General features: G+C 35.2%; 2 protein-coding genes across 4 annotated transcripts in view; one reads left to right on the top strand and one right to left on the bottom strand.

Moving 5' to 3' along the window:
• Positions 1-3,738: 3,738 nt before the first annotated feature.
• Positions 3,739-17,158, bottom strand: LOC117102262 (HEAT repeat-containing protein 4-like). 3 transcript variants are annotated; one of them, XM_033242487.1, is made up of 15 exons: positions 17,006-17,158; positions 15,779-16,790; positions 15,324-15,467; positions 14,727-14,941; positions 14,461-14,572; positions 13,471-13,644; positions 12,692-12,745; positions 10,925-11,094; positions 10,658-10,672; positions 8,705-9,004; positions 7,962-8,145; positions 7,393-7,578; positions 6,479-6,668; positions 5,932-6,127; positions 3,739-4,783 (listed from the first exon to the last, which is right to left on the bottom strand). In XM_033242487.1, the coding sequence occupies exons 2-15, from the start codon at positions 16,782-16,784 to the stop codon at positions 3,935-3,937; spliced, it is 3,795 nt and encodes a 1,264-aa protein (XP_033098378.1). In that variant the 5' UTR covers positions 16,785-16,790; positions 17,006-17,158; the 3' UTR covers positions 3,739-3,934. The 3 variants fall into 3 exon arrangements, with proteins under 3 accessions (XP_033098378.1, XP_033098379.1, XP_033098380.1); XM_033242488.1 differs by lacking the exon at positions 10,658-10,672; XM_033242489.1 differs by lacking the exon at positions 12,692-12,745.
• A 114-nt stretch (positions 17,159-17,272) lies between these two features.
• Positions 17,273-18,022, top strand: part of LOC117102266 (uncharacterized protein C6orf163 homolog) — a 4,867-nt gene continuing 4,117 nt past the window's right edge. Inside the window, exon 1 of the mRNA XM_033242492.1 lies at positions 17,273-17,478. Coding sequence (XP_033098383.1) covers positions 17,361-17,478 — 118 coding nt within the window. The 5' untranslated portion in view covers positions 17,273-17,360. The remainder of the gene's footprint in view (positions 17,479-18,022) is intronic.

The following is an 18,022-nucleotide window of genomic DNA, read 5'->3' as shown; positions in this document are numbered from 1 at the left end:
AGTGTTTAATAAGGACATGATGGAACATCGTAGTAGGCTACCCTGTAGCTTTTCAACCAATAAATATCCTATGAAAAATCCTTGTGTAATAAAATGCCTCCGACGGGATTCGAACATGCGACCTCTCGCTGACAAGGCGAGCGTCATAACCACTAGACCACGAAGGCTTCATGGTTGAACAGGTCCAAATACCCGTCGGGAACATTGTACTACAGTACAAGCATTGAAATACACGCCATCGTGTTGGGATTCAATATTTGACATTAATTATATCATCATCATTCATTCCTGATTGACAAAATTAATGTCGAAATATTGATTCCCAACACGATGGCATGTATTTCAATGCTTGGAGTATGTATTATACTTTCTTATCTGAGATTAATCAGTGGACCTTTTGGTTTAAGTGTCATATAAGTGAACAACATAAACCACCCAAAATGGAACATACCATTGTTAAAGTTGGATGGGCAATGGGGTGGTCAATGCTGGGTGGGCCTGTTTTTATCAGCTTTACAATAGAAAAGTTACACTGTGACTTGCTATTATACGCCTTTAATTCATTCAACTGTTTTGACAACATGCATGTATGTTAATAATCATTATAGATTTAAGTAATCACTGTGTTTACAGTTTGCCTTTTTTAAATGATTTTAACTCACCAATTAACTTCAAAGCTTTATTGAAATTTAAATTTAAAAATTTGTAGTAAAGTTTTAAAACATTAAATAATGTTTATTATCTTTATAGTGTTTGTCTAATACATTAGTATAAAAAATACCAGAAATTAAGTAAACATAAATATGTTATATGTACTCTATTAATGAAATTTAGTATTTAATTTTGTTATTCCAGTAAAGGAATAACCTGTTCGATGAAATATTCTACTTTAATGTAGTAGTAAAACTTTATTTATTCACGAAGCACAAATCAACAAATACAATGCTGTTTTTCATTATGGCAGTGAGATACCTTATTTACAATTAACAAATTAAACATTAATCTAATTAATCATAATTAAATATAAATTAACCATAAATCTAATTAAACATAATTAGATTGTATTCACTATTATAGATATACAGGTTTTACTACAATTCAATCAAAACAGACAAAAATATTCAGAATATTTTTTCACATGACAATTCTGTGAAAATGCAACATTTATTAGCTACAAGCATTTATTAACATGAAATGATCACAGGCATGGAAGAGCATGACTTTATGGCCAAAGCCACACCAATGGCAAATGCTATAAAGGGTAATATTGATATTATTATATTGAAGGAGCAGGGGAGGAAAAAGCCTGACTTGATGGCTTTGACAAGGGTGGAGAAATTGAGTGGAAAATGTATGAGAGGGGTTCATTCCTGTTGTTCGGAAAATAAGAATAAAAAATTTAAAAAACTACTTAAAGTTAAAAATTCTCCAAAACTAGAAAACACATCAGAAATCTGATACCAGATTTTCCTGACATCAAATGTTTAATATGATTGTATATATCTTATGTTATTATCCCTATTAGTTTTATATTTGCATGAGGAACAAGAACTCTTTACCCACTCTATTGTAATTCAACATAATTTATTCTCTGGTTTGGGAAAAGTTCTAATCAAAAACAATTTGGTATACATTAAATTTAGATTTTATGGAGCTACTCATTTCCAACATTTTACATACAAAGTTGATTTAGAATGTATAAAACAGTAATTGGATTTTGCCCCATAAAACTGTTTTCGATATGAGATATATGGGTTGAGAAGATGGATTAATGATTAGACAAACAGACGTTTTAGTGATCTACTAATGTTGTAGCAGGAGCTGTCATCATGTAACAACAGCTATAACAAATTCCTGGGTGTACAGTAGTACACACCCAATTGGAATGAACTAATTTTCTTAAATGCCTAGTTTCACATAAAAACAAATCAATAAATAAATTTTTTTTTTCCAGAAAAGCTAAGAAATGATGTATGCCTTAGCAATTAAGAAACTTCCGCGGCTACGTTATATCACTAATTTGCATTTGCAATGCCTGCAGGTCAGGAGTCATTACGAATATGACAACCCAGGAATTCAACAACGCCCAGAAAATTCAAAGTAAATGGTGTGTGACCGTAAGTAACAAAACATGAAGAATATCATCAATATTTTATAAAATCGTCCTGCCCAACCACTGATCCGCCCCTGAATGCAATGCTTGAAGCAGATTTTTGTATATTTTATGTTTTGTAAGTAGGTGATGGATATGTAACACAACATTTATAATACAATTTAGACAAAACTACAATAAATCAATTGTAAATAACTAAAGTACAATTAACTTGAAATAAACTTTTAAAGCAGATGCAAATTTTCAACTATGCTTACAAACTTTTTTTTCTAAAGTGTTCACAAAAAAAAATCAATATTACATGGTTTTACATATTTCATATAGCCCCATAATACAACACGGTCTCGTAATCACGAAAGCTCCGATAAGGGCAGTAGTCAGTATTTTTACTAATAATCATTTGAAAAAAAACCATGCCAGGACCTAACTAGGTTATGGCACCATTTAGGTGTGCGACTAGGAAAAAGTGTTAATTGTACACACTTTCGCAAACAACTTGCCACCATGGTAAGACCCACAACCTGTGATTAATTCTTTCACTTGGATTAAAAACATACATAAATGTGCTCTATTTATATCATGATCGATCCATTCTCTTTTTAAAGCGGACTATTAGTGACACTTTTTAAGCGGCAGCCTGGTACCTCCTTTTACCTTTTTCCAAAATTGGTTTCATTATTTATAAACCACAAATTGAAGCTACTATTACATAAGAAATTAATGACTTAAGAACTTTAATTACTGGGGAAATCCACTTAACAGTTGATTAAGTTCGCTTTTTGGTTTTTCTCACTCTATTTAGATACATGCATCTTCTTTAGAAACACAAAACAAGTATTACAATGCCTCACAAGGTGCTCATGATGCTTTGCAAGCAAAGAGATTAATGAACAAGATAAAAGGAATTGTACGTACTGTTTGCAATATGTTCTACTTATTAATAATAATAATAATAATAACAATAATAAAACAGCACTTATTACATGCCATCTATCAACCGAACTATTCCAAGGCATGAGAAGAAAAATAATTGATTAATTTTTATATTGATTTGTTGGAAAGAAAAACACTGTGGTAAAATTTACAAATTGACAAAAAGGCAAAAAGTAATAAAATATTATTGTTATAATTGCAATTATTAATATGAATGAAATATCCCTTTAATATCATATATAATACAGTAATACATATATAAAGGGAGTAAGCAGTTAACACTGTTAAATATCCCTTTAATATCATATATAATACAGTAATACATATATAATACAACAGTATTTCTAGCCGTATTGCCGGATTTATCTGGGGTTATTTGGACCTGTTCAACCATGAAGCCTTTAAAGCGTTATAAAACATAAAGTGAGAGACAAAAATTGATAATTCAAGACGAAAAGTACATAATTTATGGCTATTTTCAGTGTGGATTTGTGGCCATTTTGGATTTTAGCTGTTACCATGGTTACAGGAATAATGAAATTGTTTCCTAACACTTCCTTTACCTTATACCCTAATGAAGTGAAATCAAGCACTATCTCAATTTGGACATTTAAATCATACGAAAATACATCTCAAACCTGGCTAATTATTTAGTTTATTCTTAAGTCAATAGAAGAAAGAATGATTCAAATTTGAAGGTTTTTTGGTATATTTAATCTGGGAAGAACGTTGCTTTTTGGAGCACCACATAATTACAAAAAAATAGGACGAGATGATTCCACTAGAGAGAAAGAAAAACTACTGTATTGCATAAATAAAATTTGTTATAAAATATAAATTCTGAGGCTAAAAGCTATACCACACTTTCAAAATAACATTTACTTTACTTTAGTCATCTGACGATTCTGAATCATATTGTGAATTGTCAGCCTCCGATAGCTCTTTACTTTCAACAGGTGATACACTTCTGAGGTAATTATCACCAGTGTCAACAATTCTTTCATTCATCTCCTCCTCTGCACACTGAGCACCTTTGATGGCTTCAATGGCTTCTTCAAATTGCTCAATATCCACTGACTCAACATTAGATGTCAGGTCTGACCTGACAGTAGATGGCCGTATGCCCCCTTCTTCCACATCCTCGGTCCTCAGTTCGTTCCTAGATAAAGAATACTCTGTTTGACCTGACCTGCTCTCAAGCGGGTCAGCTACAGACACCGATTGTCCAATTGTACTGTTGGAGGTTCCACTTTCGTTTCTTAGTGCCACCTCTTCATCCATTGGATCATCCTCTCCTGGTTTATTTCCATCTTCTCTTTGAGTGTTTTTCTCTTCTGCTTCACTCTCTGGGATCATCGGCAGTACCTCTACGTTAATTCTCGAGACTCTACCATCATCCGTTCTATCGGCAGTCTCTTTTGGATGAGCAAATTCTTTATACTCATCTAATGTACATGTTCCTTCATAGAGGTCAATCAGCTTCTCAAGCTTTTCTTCTGGTGTTCTCCTGTCTTGTGGTGATGACTCCCAGCTTCCTGTTGGGGATACAGAGAGGCCACCTGTATTTTCATGGTTCCTGAACAAAGACATGTCTGGGCTTCCATTTTTAAAATCATCGTCAAGACTGACAACGATGCTTGGCGTTGTGGTCCGAACACTGTGTCTGGTGGATGGACGGCTGATGCTTGCTGCTGCTTTTGTCTTCTCTGATGTTACCATGTCATCATCTTCAAAATACTGAAAAAAAAAGAGTATGATTACATTCATTTTTGCATATACAGTATTATTTTATATTTTAATACTTTAAACAACTTGAAAATACATGGGTGTCTACAATGCTTTGAACATTTACTTCTACATTGATACTTGACAGAATTTATCAGATAGGCAAGGACATTTTTGCTAAGCTCACCCCTTGAATAAAACATACCCAAATATGTGCGTTACAACACATGCTTACAGGAGGAGCATGCATACCTGGCCTTGCTCTGATTTGTCAATTATTGTTTGACTGACACAATGGAAACACAGATGCCAACTTATACGGATTGACCGTGGATAATTTATCATTTGCCAGTTTTACTACGCATGAACAAAAAATCACGAATTTCAAGGTTCCTCACGGATCAAGATTTTTCGACTAATAAATGATTTGCAAACGGCATATATAGTAATATGCAATGAATAAATAATGTGCCATTTGTCTGTAGTGTTTATAGTGTAGCTAAGAGTAAGCCTAGGCTATAGTGCAAGCCCAGCATGCTCGACGTTAGAATCGTAAACAAATGACGCCCTTTACGCCCGCTGCCGTTGGTGTGCTTTTATTACCAAGTTTCCCACCGCGGATGGTTTGTTTGTTTGTTTGTTTATCTGTTTTCCAGTACTGTCTGTACATCATGATTCATAAATAACATGAGTCTGTTAAAAATGTTTTAATTTTACACCAAGCAACCGTTGGGTACTACTCATCCTAAGTTTATAGTACTGTACTTTGGTCAAATTGAGTATAACTTGGTTTTATTAAGTTTACATACATACACTTGACTTAATTTAGTGTCCAAGAACAATCAAATCAGTAGTGAAAATGCCCCAAACGAGTGGCGTAACGCGAGTTCTCACAGATTTTTTTGGGGAAAAGTTGGCAACTACAGTATGTGGAAATGTCCATTGAGTGTGTGTTATCATAGGAAATATATATATGTCTGACCTGCTGTAGCAGTTGTTCATTTTTATGTTAAGTATATTGAAAATGATTTGAAATTTTACTCGTATGCCCAAACTTTGATAAAATAAAAAAAAATTAAAAAAAACATAAATAAGTACAAATGTATAATAATAAAAATGTAAAATTATCAATATTCTACAGGACATTGAAGTTGACTTACTGGTTCTGGCGACTGAGGAACGTTGAAATACTTATCGATGTACAAGTCGGCATCCTCCTGCTTTTCATTTTGAGCTATTTTGGATGCTATATTGTAACGGGTACATAGTCGACGAACCTCTTCTTTAATCTGTTGCACCATGTCCATGTCGCCTTGCGAACTCACTCCCATTGACTCCAATGCTAAAATGATTTGACTGCAAAGATACAGAATGAGAGTAAATAGAGATTTGGTAGTGGATGAAGGGGGTGGTGAAGTGGACTCTTCCCAACCCTTTTCTAAAAAAAAGAAAAAGAAAAATATACAGTATATTTACCATTTATGAGGCTAAATTAATTACATCAATCTATGTTGAATGCAGTTTGTGGCTTAAAAGGTAATAACATAGATGAGAAAGGGAAACTTTAAATTGTAATCTAAACATGAATCAGTTTGAAAAATGATAACAATGAGCAAATCCTAGGGGTCGCAAGTCGGGGGAAATCATGGATGCCTTTTGCACTCCAGTGAGCAAGAAAGAATCTCCCGAAAAATAATCCAGACGTACCTCCTGACCAACTGGTCTGGCTCGACTAGCAGTTTATCTTGCAGTATATATGAGATATCATTTCCAGTAATCTTGAGGCTTATGACTGCAGAGCAGGCCTCGGCACGTACACCAGCCTCAGTTTCAAATCTTAAAGCCCAGATGATGGCATCACGGATAGGAGTTGTAACTTTACCAATCAATCCAAGAGCTGAAGTCAAGAAAATACAGTCATATAAATACAATTTAGAAAATAATAGTGTACATTTGTATAGCGCCGTTATTCGTCAACAAGATGACTTGTTCAACCACTAGAACTGTTAGACGAGATGGCTGTGGTTGCGGCACCCGTACATTAACCCCTCAGTTGACTCGCCAACAGTTAATCATTACGGATAGTGATCAAATCATAACTCAATAAAACTAGTTGATTAAACTACATTGAAAAAAGTAAAACAGAAGGAAAATAATAAATAAACACACATACAATGATGATGTATATCACAAAATAAATAATACAGGCAAACTTATTCAACGAAACTGTAAAGTGCTTTAATTCTAATCGGATTACTGGGTTCAAATCATTTCAAAAGTTAGGTGCCTCATAACGAGACTTCATAGAGAATCATATGGATTTGTAATCTGATGTTAAATATATTAATCATGACAAAAGAAAATGACTGAAATATAACAGGGGTTTACAAGTATCCCACGAATTGGGAAATCTGGAAATCAGCATGGTCTTTTGCATGTACTCCTAAAAACCAAGCAAAATCTCCTGGAAGCTGATCCATCTTTGACAATTGAAAGAATGTTTTGTTTCCATGTATTTACTACCATGTTATAAACTGCCTCATTGAAAATCCTCATACATGGTGCAAAATACAAGAATGTCAATAAACTCAAGTGAATCCTTGATATATACTGTAGCCTACCTTGGATAGCATGGGCTTTGACCTTCCAATTGGTGTCAAACTGGGTCATAAAGAGTAACTTCCTGAGAACTTTTTCATCATTAATTACTAGAATACCAGCCGTCTTCGCAGCAGACAGACGTACCGATATGTAGCTGTCATCAAAACATTGTAGGTATGCCGGCAGAAGACGAGCAGTCATTATGCCTGAGAAGATAAAGATGACTGCACAATCAACTAGTTAATCAATCATTATGGTATAAGGAAAACAGTGTGGTATGCTAAAGATGATCAATTATTTGATATCAATCAATCAATTAAGCAGTCAAGTCAAGACAATAACTAGTGATAAATTCATCAATCAATTAACCAATCACTAATGAATCAATCTATCAACCAATCAATCGATCAAACGATCAATTATTTGACACTTCTAGAAATTGTAATATCCATTAATCTAAATCAATTAACCAACCAATTAATCATATAATCAATCAATCAATTAATCAAATAATCAATCAACCACTCAACTATTCATTTTTTCCCTTTAAATTGTAATCTCTATTATATGAATATGTATCTGAAATTACCTAGATGAGCAATCTTATGCAATGCATCTACTTTGTCCCTCTCAGTTCCTGTCAGGATGCGATCATGAAGGTCGTTGTGAACCTCCTTGCCGTGCCCTGTTTTACCAAGTGTCTGTGCGGCAACACGTCTGACTTGATGGTGCCAGTCATGCCACATTAGGTTTGCTAATTTATGCATAATATCCTAAAATAAATAAATTAATCAATCAATCAAAAATTTCATTTAAATGTATAAATTTCCAATTAATTATTTTAATGGTTAGAATAAATATTCAATAAAATCAATCAATCAAAAATTTCATTTAAATGTATAAATTTCCAATTAATTATTTTAATGGTTAGAATAAATATTCAATAAAAACTTTTCAAAATCACATAAAAATAAAAGAGCATGCTTGAGAAGTCAGCAGTGGCGGATCCAGAAATTTGAAATAGAGGGGGCCCAGGGAGAGATTTTCACCGACGGAGAGAATAGACCACCTTAGTGCCACCCTGGTTCGAGCTGAGGTAAGAAAATTTATGATTATGGCACTCTCAGACATAAATTTAATTTTAACTTTTCTATTTTTTTCTATTATATTTATGATTTTGAAAAATTTAGGAAGGGGGAGTGTCCAGGTTTGCTGCCCACCCCCTCCTCCTGAACCCCCTACTGGTATAAATACTGTAAGCTATATAAATATAATAATGTATAAATATGACTTTGTAGAAAAAGAATAACACTAGTTGTAGAAACTAATCACCTTATTTACAAGACCATGAAGTTTAGGCAAAATCTTGCATGCCATCATACGATGTTGCCAACTCGTACTGTTCAACTGTTCCGCGATCATTGAATGAACAAGTGTTGAGTTCTCACTTAACTTTGACAGCAAGTTCACACACTGCTCCAGTTTAACATGCTCCGAGCTGTCAAAAAACTGCTTCACAAGCTCTCCGACCACAAACGAATCACAAACACCTGAGTGGGCTAGGCACTGAGCTGCAGCCCAACGCTCTGGAGGACTCCCAACACGGATGATATCATGAAGCGTTTTTCTGGCCTGGAATTAATGAAAGGAAAACAATTAAAAGCAATTGAACAAAATATTTTTTTTTTCATCGATTTGACAAACTATTATTATATAGTAAAGTAAATGATTGTATATTTTACATATATTCTGTTATTATGTATAAATGGTATAATGAACAGTTTGTTTTCAGACACCACATCATAACATATAGTACAGATCAAACATAACTTTGGCACATCATTCAAACAACAGTGATAAAAGCCAGACAAAATCAAGTGCAAAATAATTTTAAAGATTATCATTATTATGTAATAGAGTCAAGTTCTGAGGACTTTATAGAAAATAGTGGCTGAAGAATCCATTATTTCCTGATAAATTGTATGAAATAATGGCTCCTAAGTTTCTAAATTCTATAGGGTCCAAAATAACTTGAAAATAATTGATTTATAAGTCAGTGAGCCTGATGAAGATGAATAAATTGATTCTGGTTGATGAAGCTTATTATAAAGTGCAAATGAAAATGATCATGTCACATCTGACTTTTTATGTTATTATATTTTTTTATTTTAGCTGTTATTCCGCTTTAGGTACTAAGGCCAAAGATATGCCAAACAGTCAACTTAATCACTTTTCAAAAGGCAATTCCCTCACAAGACAAACATATTATACACAAAATGAGGCTAGGGAGTGGGGGTTGTTTTGGTCATGAGAAAAAAACCCTGTTACAGTGACAGGAATTGAACCCAGGACCCTGTGATTGGAAAGCAAGCACTTAACCACCAAGCTATTCAACTCCACTCAATTAGTTGTTAGATCTACCCTTGAAATGTATTCATGCAAGTTATGTTCTTGCTGTTGCAGAGGTTTAAATGTTAGAAGTTTATATAATTGATGCAACATCAATTTAATACATTATAATACAATATAATTATTTAGTAATCAATCTATTATGCAATCAATAAATCAATCAAATAATAGTGCAAACAAATCTCAGGGTTCCCATGTACAGTATCCCGCAAGTCCCGGCAGTCTCCCGAAAATGAAGATGGTCTCCCGCACTCCCTTGAGCAATTAAGTATCTCCTGGAAACTAACCCACCTCTCGCAAATTCATGATATTAAGCTTGGTTTCCATACAATCGCTACACGATATCGCCAACAGCTTTCGGTGACGGTGGTTGGTTGGTCGTATTGGGGGATACAGTACAGGGATGGCAATGAATACACTGTAGTGACAGTGTAGTGATTTTAATGTTTTTGCGACTGAAAATACTTTCTCTTGGAAATCAGTTGATGACGAAATGCAAAATTAGGTTAGATGTGTTATTAAGAAAGCTCATTTAACCAATCAGGGGTGGATTTAAAAAAAAAAAAAAATGATAGCCCACAACATCTCAAATGTTATTTTCGGGCGTCTAGGCCACAAGAATTTCGCGGGGGCATGCCCCTGGACCCCCCAGGACATTGTTGTCTCGATCGGCCCAAACTTCGGCCCCCCCCCCTTTTGGACATCTCTGGATCCGCCCCTGCCAATCTTCTGAAAATGCTCAAAACTCAAAACACCTGAAATTTGTTAATCACATACATTACAAACTGCAAGAGTATACTTACTCAGCTCTATTAGGTACATGGTGTAAATTAAATACATTGCATGCATACAAAAGTGTTTACATCAAATACTTACATCCTCATATGGGGGCTGTGGCAAAGCATTTTTAAAGAAAATAGATGAAGAACAGACTAGTTAATGTCGAATTAAATATTTCTTGAATAAATTATGGCAGCCTGAAATTTTAATTTTATTAGATGATAGGGCATGGATGTAAATAAACTAATATAATAAACTATCCTGAAAATTGCAGTAAAATAATTGAAGCAAAAATATATAGTATTAAGTTTCAAACAAATATTTAAAACATGGCTTTGTACGTTGATTAAATTTATATATCACCTCTTCGTTTGGCCTATTGAGTGTGTATAAGGCCATTGCTGCTGTAACTCGAACTCTAACACTGGAGTCATTTAGTGCTTTCAGAACACAGTTATAGAGCTTATCAGGTAAAACGCCCTCAGCACTTCCTGGCTTGTTGCCATCTTCACTACCAGTTTTCTTAAAGGTACCTAGAAATAATTTAAAGTGCAAATTGGTACTGTTGCAAATCTGATGATGGTATTAAAACACAACAAAACAAGGTTTACAACACAAGACATTCAGTATAACAAAGTTCACAACTTTTAAATTAAACAAATTGAGAACATTACACTTCGTTGATTCATACAGATTTTTACCACAAGAATTCTAAATGACTACCTATCTAAATTTACTTTAATCTGACAAGGAAAAAAAAAAAAAAAACAAACAAGCAAGCTTATCTATTATTTAAGTTGAATTACAGTAGGCCATTGAAAAAAAATTTAAAAGGATCTTTTGATATATCACTTTATTAAAAGAAATCAATGAAAAGAAAACAAGTAGTATTTTAAAACAATTTTTGATGCAATTATTATTCAAGTAGTACTTACACCAATGTTAAAATAGTTGATTAGTAGATAAAGTGTTCTATTTATTTGAAACCTGTGGCATAACCACCAGTATCCCCCCACCACCAAGCCACTTTATTTTGACAATGAAAATGTCACTGTGCATTATCATATTATATTGAGACATCCATTTCAATGCCTCCTCACTACACGTTTCCTCCACCCTCATAAATCAACTGAATTTTATCATAACCAAATCTCATGCATGACATCAGACTTGGTAACATACATGGATGTTGTACAGTTGTTTACAAACCATTTCCTTCTGGATTATATAAAACCCAGGTATTCAACCTTTTTAAGCTGCCCTCCGGTTCTTCTACCCTGCCACCAGAAATTTTCCTACCACAAAAATATCCCCTCTCACCAGTGGTTGGGGTTGAGGTTAGTACATTTTAACATAGATACCTCTACATTCCTGGAAAGTTTTCAAAGCAGTGTTTTCAACAGAATAACATGCCCCGAGTCTGCTGGTGCCGCAAATGGCTAGACATCGCATCATATCAGCGCGCCAATTAATCCATTTTCCCCATTAGTCTACTCCTCCCCATGCCAATACACTACGCCACTAGATAAAATGAGCTACACTCAGAAAAAGTCACACTCTTGTAAACATTGCTAGAGTAGGGATACCTAGGTGGTGTTTCTTTAAACAAAAAAATTTTTCTAAAAATCGGCTGGAAAATAATTTATTTTTAGCAATGTTCGGCAGGCCGGATCAAATTTTTGGCGAGCCGGACTTGGCATACGGGCCAGGGAATGGATATTGGGGATATAAATTAATAATATTGTGGCCATTTTTCTGGATTAGTCATTAATAGTTGATTATTAATAAACAAAATGTTTTTACGCCACGATACCATGTGACAGTGACACCGTTTCATTGCTGAGCAACTACTACCAAACCATGACAAAGCCAGAGTGTCCCTGGGAAGGAGTCTTAAGACTGCTGCAGCTTGGGTTTGAAGTTAGCAGATTTTAAGAATACTGCAGGCACATAAACTTTTTCTAGGGGCATGCTAGCTTCTCTAACACTTTCCTCTTAGATACTCCACTGTTAGTAACAAAGTGGTGTTAAATAGTGTTATGACGTTAGTGCTGTAGTAATCTATAGGATTAAGATTTATCAGTGGGATAATATTATCATCACATGCACACATCAATCTGTTAGCTGTACCTGCTAGACCAATCATCATACTGGTTGTTGTCCCTCTCCATTTCATGATCTGGCCTAGTATTTAGGCAAAGGCAGAATTGGAAAACAACAAAGGCAAAACAAAATAGAAATTTACATATTAAATACGGGACTTATAAAAGAAACAATGATATTTGATGAAAATTATGTACCGAAAACTTCTACAAAACAACAGAAATATATTAAAAAGATTAAAAATATATAAATATAAAAAGTAATGTTATTACAAGAAATTTACTGTATTAATGAAAATGAGCCTTTTAGTTTATATTTTGATAAAAAAAAAAACACTAGAAATTAACTCCCAAAAAAATACAAGTATTAACAAAAACAAAGTCAAAAGATTCACAGCTGCAGGATTTTTTTTTTTTCGTTTTGTGTGACATCTTTGATAAAAAATGTAGTAGCTTTAGTAGGTTTCAGTGTCAACGCTAGTAAGAAGGCAGGGGCTTAAGCAACATCAGGCAGGCCAAACTCAACTCCTCCCCTCAACCAAACTGGACTTGGGGCATAATTTGTTCTAAAGCATCTTAGCAACAAATTACCTGACACCAACCAGGACTTTGCCCATGAACATCACTAATCTCCATGACTGGAATTGACAGATTGTCAATTTTAGTATGTGGGTTGAAAGAAATGTGGAGGAGGTGGTGAGGAATATAGAAAGTTTTGGTTTTTCCTGGGGTTTCAGAAACTACCTCTATTAGAATGTCCTCAAAGGCTATGAATCATAATAGGATAAGCATTTATGTTTAACTTACTTTTTAGGGGCACTCCAGGATTTGCTGCTGGCCTATATGTGGCAGCCCTGGCAATCGTTGCTATTGCTTGCAATCTCACATGCTCGTTGATGTCTGACATATCACGCTCTAACTCATCTATGGAACTGTCATACCACTTGTTACCAAGATGCCATTTATTGCGCCATTCATCAACTAGAATAAAACAATAATTTGCAAAATACATTTTAAACTTAAAATTTGCTTGTTTGTCATCGTTGTTCACTGTCTGATGGGCAAATTAAACCTAATAAAGCCAAGTATAATGTAATTTTAATATGCTATCAGACTTAGGCCTGCAGATGATCACACTGTTTTTTATCTGGTCAAACTGCCCTGTGGGGCCTGCAGACATTTAGTTATTGGCTCACTTGTAAGTTTGAGAGTTCAAAGTTGGAATTTTACAATAATCGATTATCTTCATAGAAAGTATTCCAAAAAAAACTACGTCAAGCCGCAGATACATGCTCCCACTTGGAGCCTATCTGTTAACACTGGAATAAAGTTTTTAACAGAAAAAGTTTGATCGAAGATTGTCTGTTGAATCTGACAGACAAATCTGAAAATATATGATTAAAAATACATTTTCCATTAAAACACCATTTAATAAAATCAATTCCTTATTACATCATTTTTTTCTTTAACTGTAACGATGCCTTTTATTATTGTGTAAACAGGTAGTGTAATCTTTTTGTAATGTGAGCTTCTGCATAGGCCGATTCAGCATCGGTTGTCATTAAATGATTTTGATGTTTAATTTTTAAAAATAAAGACACCGTTTATGTATAACATTTAAAAGCGCAAGTCAAAAAATTAATTTCAACTCCTGATTTGTGAACATTTTTTTCACAGATGTGATTTGTGGACATAATCAAACACATACAAAAACTGTACAAGTTGGTGTCTTTGTCCTGTAGCTATGTCAATGAATAAAGAAATTTTTCCATGAATAGTTAAAACAATGACTCTCACCAACTCTAATGAGGGTGACATTACTCCTATGTTGTTTCATGGTAATTGGGTCTGGCTCACGGTGTGCCTCAGCATCGTAACCTGCCTCGTGTATTGACAAAGATGCTTCGTTCTACAGAAAAAAAAATTTAAACATGAAGACATTAATATTGTTTATACATTACTTTAAAACACTGGCGTCAACAGGTCCCTGGGATTGGAATGGATTTCATGATCATAACATTATTTTCCAAAATCATTTTTTAAATTCTGAAATAATGGCCTACCTCAACTGGTTGAGGCAAATTACTCCATTTTCTGTAACCTTTGTGAGGTAGTTTCTCTTTGCCTGCTTTATTGCCTTCTTTGGCTTTCTTGGTTTTATCACTTGAGTGCCAATGCTTAGGATCTGCTGGGTAGTTCTCTTGTTTCACCATCCTGTATTTGTTACCGGTGTCAAATGTTAAAATAGAACTGTCTTTCCTTGGCACTAACTGTGCACCTGTTTGAAGAGGGGTGAAAATTTCAACAATGTTACTACTGTAGCTATTACAAGAGCTATTATTAATGCAAAATGACACTAGTTTGCCATACTGGCAATAGAGACTAGTAAAAGGAGGTCTAAAGTTGAGGTGGGGGCCATATAAATGATTACACATTACACAATGACATTTAGTTGCACTAAAGATACATAGGGAATGGTATCCATAGCCAGATATCTCTTACTGAAAAAAACTAAAAAAAAAAAAAAAATTACACTAAAGTTAAGTAAAAAGATACCTCATGGTTGGAGGGGGGAACAAGTTTTTTTTTTTGGGTGAAGGGGGAAGTGCTTTGGGGAGCAAACCCCACACCATTCTAACACCAATGTCTGCTATAATTACCTGACAACCATTCCTGCTCAAACTGATTATCGGTTTCATACATCTTGTTACCAACACCGTCATTCATAACATCCTTCAACGTAGGTGGTGGTTTTGGTTTCTTTTGAGGGACGCAAATATCTCTTGCGGTTGTATTGATGGCACCTGAAAAAGTAAAGACCAACATTTCTTAGGGTTAAACAAACTACCACTGTTTTTATAAACTTTACATGGCAACCATCTTACTCAGGAGCAGATTTAGGGCCCACCCCCCTTTTGGGAAGTTAAAAAAAGAAAAAAAGAATGAAAAAGAAAAAAATGATAGTCCAGAACGCCTCAAATGTTATTTTAAGGCGTCTAGAACACAAAAATTTCGTGGGGGAATGCCCCGGACCCCCTAGGATAGTGTTGTCTCAATCGGCCCAACTTTCGGTCCCCCCGTTTTGGACGTCTCTGGATCCGTCCCTGTTACTGACCTGCTAATTCCTTTTGTAGGTGCCGTTGCACTCTTCGAACACCACCAGGAAGACGATAAAATGAGGCTAAAGAGTGGGAATTAATGTCGTCCTCATCATCATTCTTTTTCGTTGAATCTTTTGCTTGCGGAGATACAGTTGAGGATGCATGCTGTGATGGTTTCCGACGCAAATGGCGAGATGGTAAATCTGTACCTTCTGAACTGGCAAGATCGCTCATGCTAGCATCATCTCGGATCAATGTATCAACTGTGTGGCCTGATTCACCATATAAATCGTTCAGCAACCTCTTTAACTTATCCTGTTGTGGTCCCTCGTTCAGGCGCTCATTTACAATCCACCGCGCAGTGTTCTTGCTCAGACTTACCAACAGATGCTCATCCCATTTGGTAGTTGATTTCCTATCAGATTTATTCTGTTGATTTTCAGCATCTGCTTCTTCTATATCATCACCGTCATTTTGTGTTAGGAATGTTGCCGCTCTCAATTTCTGTGATACATTAGCATCTTGAGGTCCGTCTACTCCCTTCTTGCCTTCATCATCTTTTATTTCTTGGTTGTCAGCAGGCTTTGGCAGTTTAGCTTTCTTTTTTAGAGGTTTTAATCTATGTTTTGACACTGTTTTTATGTGGCATGGTAGATGTTTCTTTTCTGAGCCACGGTGGTTGTACCTTCCCATGACCCCAGAGACTTTGACCGGTTCCCTTTGGACAATGTTTGAGGGGTCAAATGACTTCCACATATCATCCTTATCATATGGAAGTGTGTGCGAAGCATGACAACGGACAACATCTTCACTAAACAACAAATCAGCACTAATCTTTTTAATATATTTCTTATTGTATGTCTCTACTGGCTGCAGAAATTGACGAGGAATGGTTTGTTCAAGGTAGAATGTTTTGAAATTTCTTCCGTCATCTCCAACTTGTGGTATTTTAACTCTGTTCGCACAAGCAAACAGTTGAGGATGGATGAGTTTATCATGTGTTGGTCCAGGCCTGTTCATCGTCCCCTGAAAAGTTAAATAAAATATAATAACATTAACGAATTTAGGCAGGCCTAGGCGTAGCACTGTGGAGAGGAGGAGGAGCTAGCTAGAGAGCCACTGCAACATAATCACTGATCAGCCAGCCAGGCACAGCATTTATTTATGCGATGCTCACCGTTATATATACAAGGGCTACAGCACAGAACAGTATTTTATTATTAATGCTATATAATACTAACCTGAATTTGAATGCACTGCTTTTGTTAGTTACTGAGAGCCCAGTTCCCATAACATAGTCATAATTTACTAGGTATTTATATTAATATTATTGACATTGTTAGGGCCTTGGCGCCTCAACCTCACCAATCATCGTCAACATTTTGTAAATAGTGACAAGCGCCCTCATAGATCGTTACTACAGAAACGTAAACAAAGCGCGATCCACTTTCTGTCTCGGCCAATGCAAATGAGGAAAACGCTTGTTGTAGTCGCTATGACAATAGTTACACGTCAGTGATTTTGTCACGTTTGTTTACTTCATCAGTGTCCTGTAGATCGCCAGGCCATTAAAAAGTCCTCGATTTTGGCATTAAAATGAACGCAAAACTACGATCAAATAAAGCTTTGAATCCGAACTACACCGGTATACCGCTTCGATATGAAGACAGCAAGCCGATGATGACACAATCTTTTACACATAATGATATACTTGGTGAGAAAAGATTTAATAGGCCCTAAGAGGTAGAGCTACTACTGCGTACACCACCGCACTAGGCTAGGCCTTGTAGTACTACTAGTAGATTAGGCCCTAGGGCTGCAACAGCTAGGGCAAGCCGGCTGTACCAGCCTAGTTAAGTAGGACTTTTTTTATAATAAGTTCTACACATATACAAATTACTGGTGTTAGTTTATGTAAAGGATCTGATTTCTCTAGGAAAGAATTAGAACAGAGAATCATCTATAAATTAGGTACGTTACATCCTGCTGGCATTAATGTTAGTTTCACAGCTTTTAGATTATGATATGTTATTTACAGCAGATTTTTTTTATTATAGGCCTATATTTATATATATTATAATTTATTTCATGTATTTTGTTATATTCCATCCGTATACAGAATAAGCTTCCTATCTGTATGACTCATTTTGATGGCTTTTGTTTTAGATCTGATTCAGTTCACGCCCTTTATTGTTCCTTGTAGCTCCCTAGCTACTAGTTGCTCTATCATACTAGGTCCGCATTGAGTGTATTTTTAC

The sequence above is a fragment of the Anneissia japonica genome, unplaced genomic scaffold, assembly GCF_011630105.1.
Source record: "Anneissia japonica isolate Jap-2015-1 unplaced genomic scaffold, ASM1163010v1 scaffold165_len1371125_cov188, whole genome shotgun sequence".
NCBI classification, from domain to species: Eukaryota; Metazoa; Echinodermata; class Crinoidea; order Comatulida; family Comatulidae; genus Anneissia; species Anneissia japonica.
The sequence above is the reverse complement of the archived record's forward strand: the minus strand, read 5'-3'. Positions and strand labels throughout refer to the sequence as shown.

What these genes read in the sequence shown, in the direction of transcription:
- LOC117102262 (XM_033242487.1), bottom strand. Translation starts at nt 16,784, where the DNA reads ATGAACAGGCCTGGACCAACACATGATAAACTCATCCATCCTCAACTG. An exon ending in TGAGCAGGAATGGTTGTCAG is followed by an intron (nt 14,942 to 15,323) that starts GTAATTATAGCA and finishes CTCTTCAAACAG; the next exon opens with GTGCACAGTTAGTGCCAAGG. An exon ending in CCAGACCAGTTGGTCAGGAG is followed by an intron (nt 6,128 to 6,478) that starts GTACGTCTGGAT and finishes GTATCTTTGCAG; the next exon opens with TCAAATCATTTTAGCATTGG.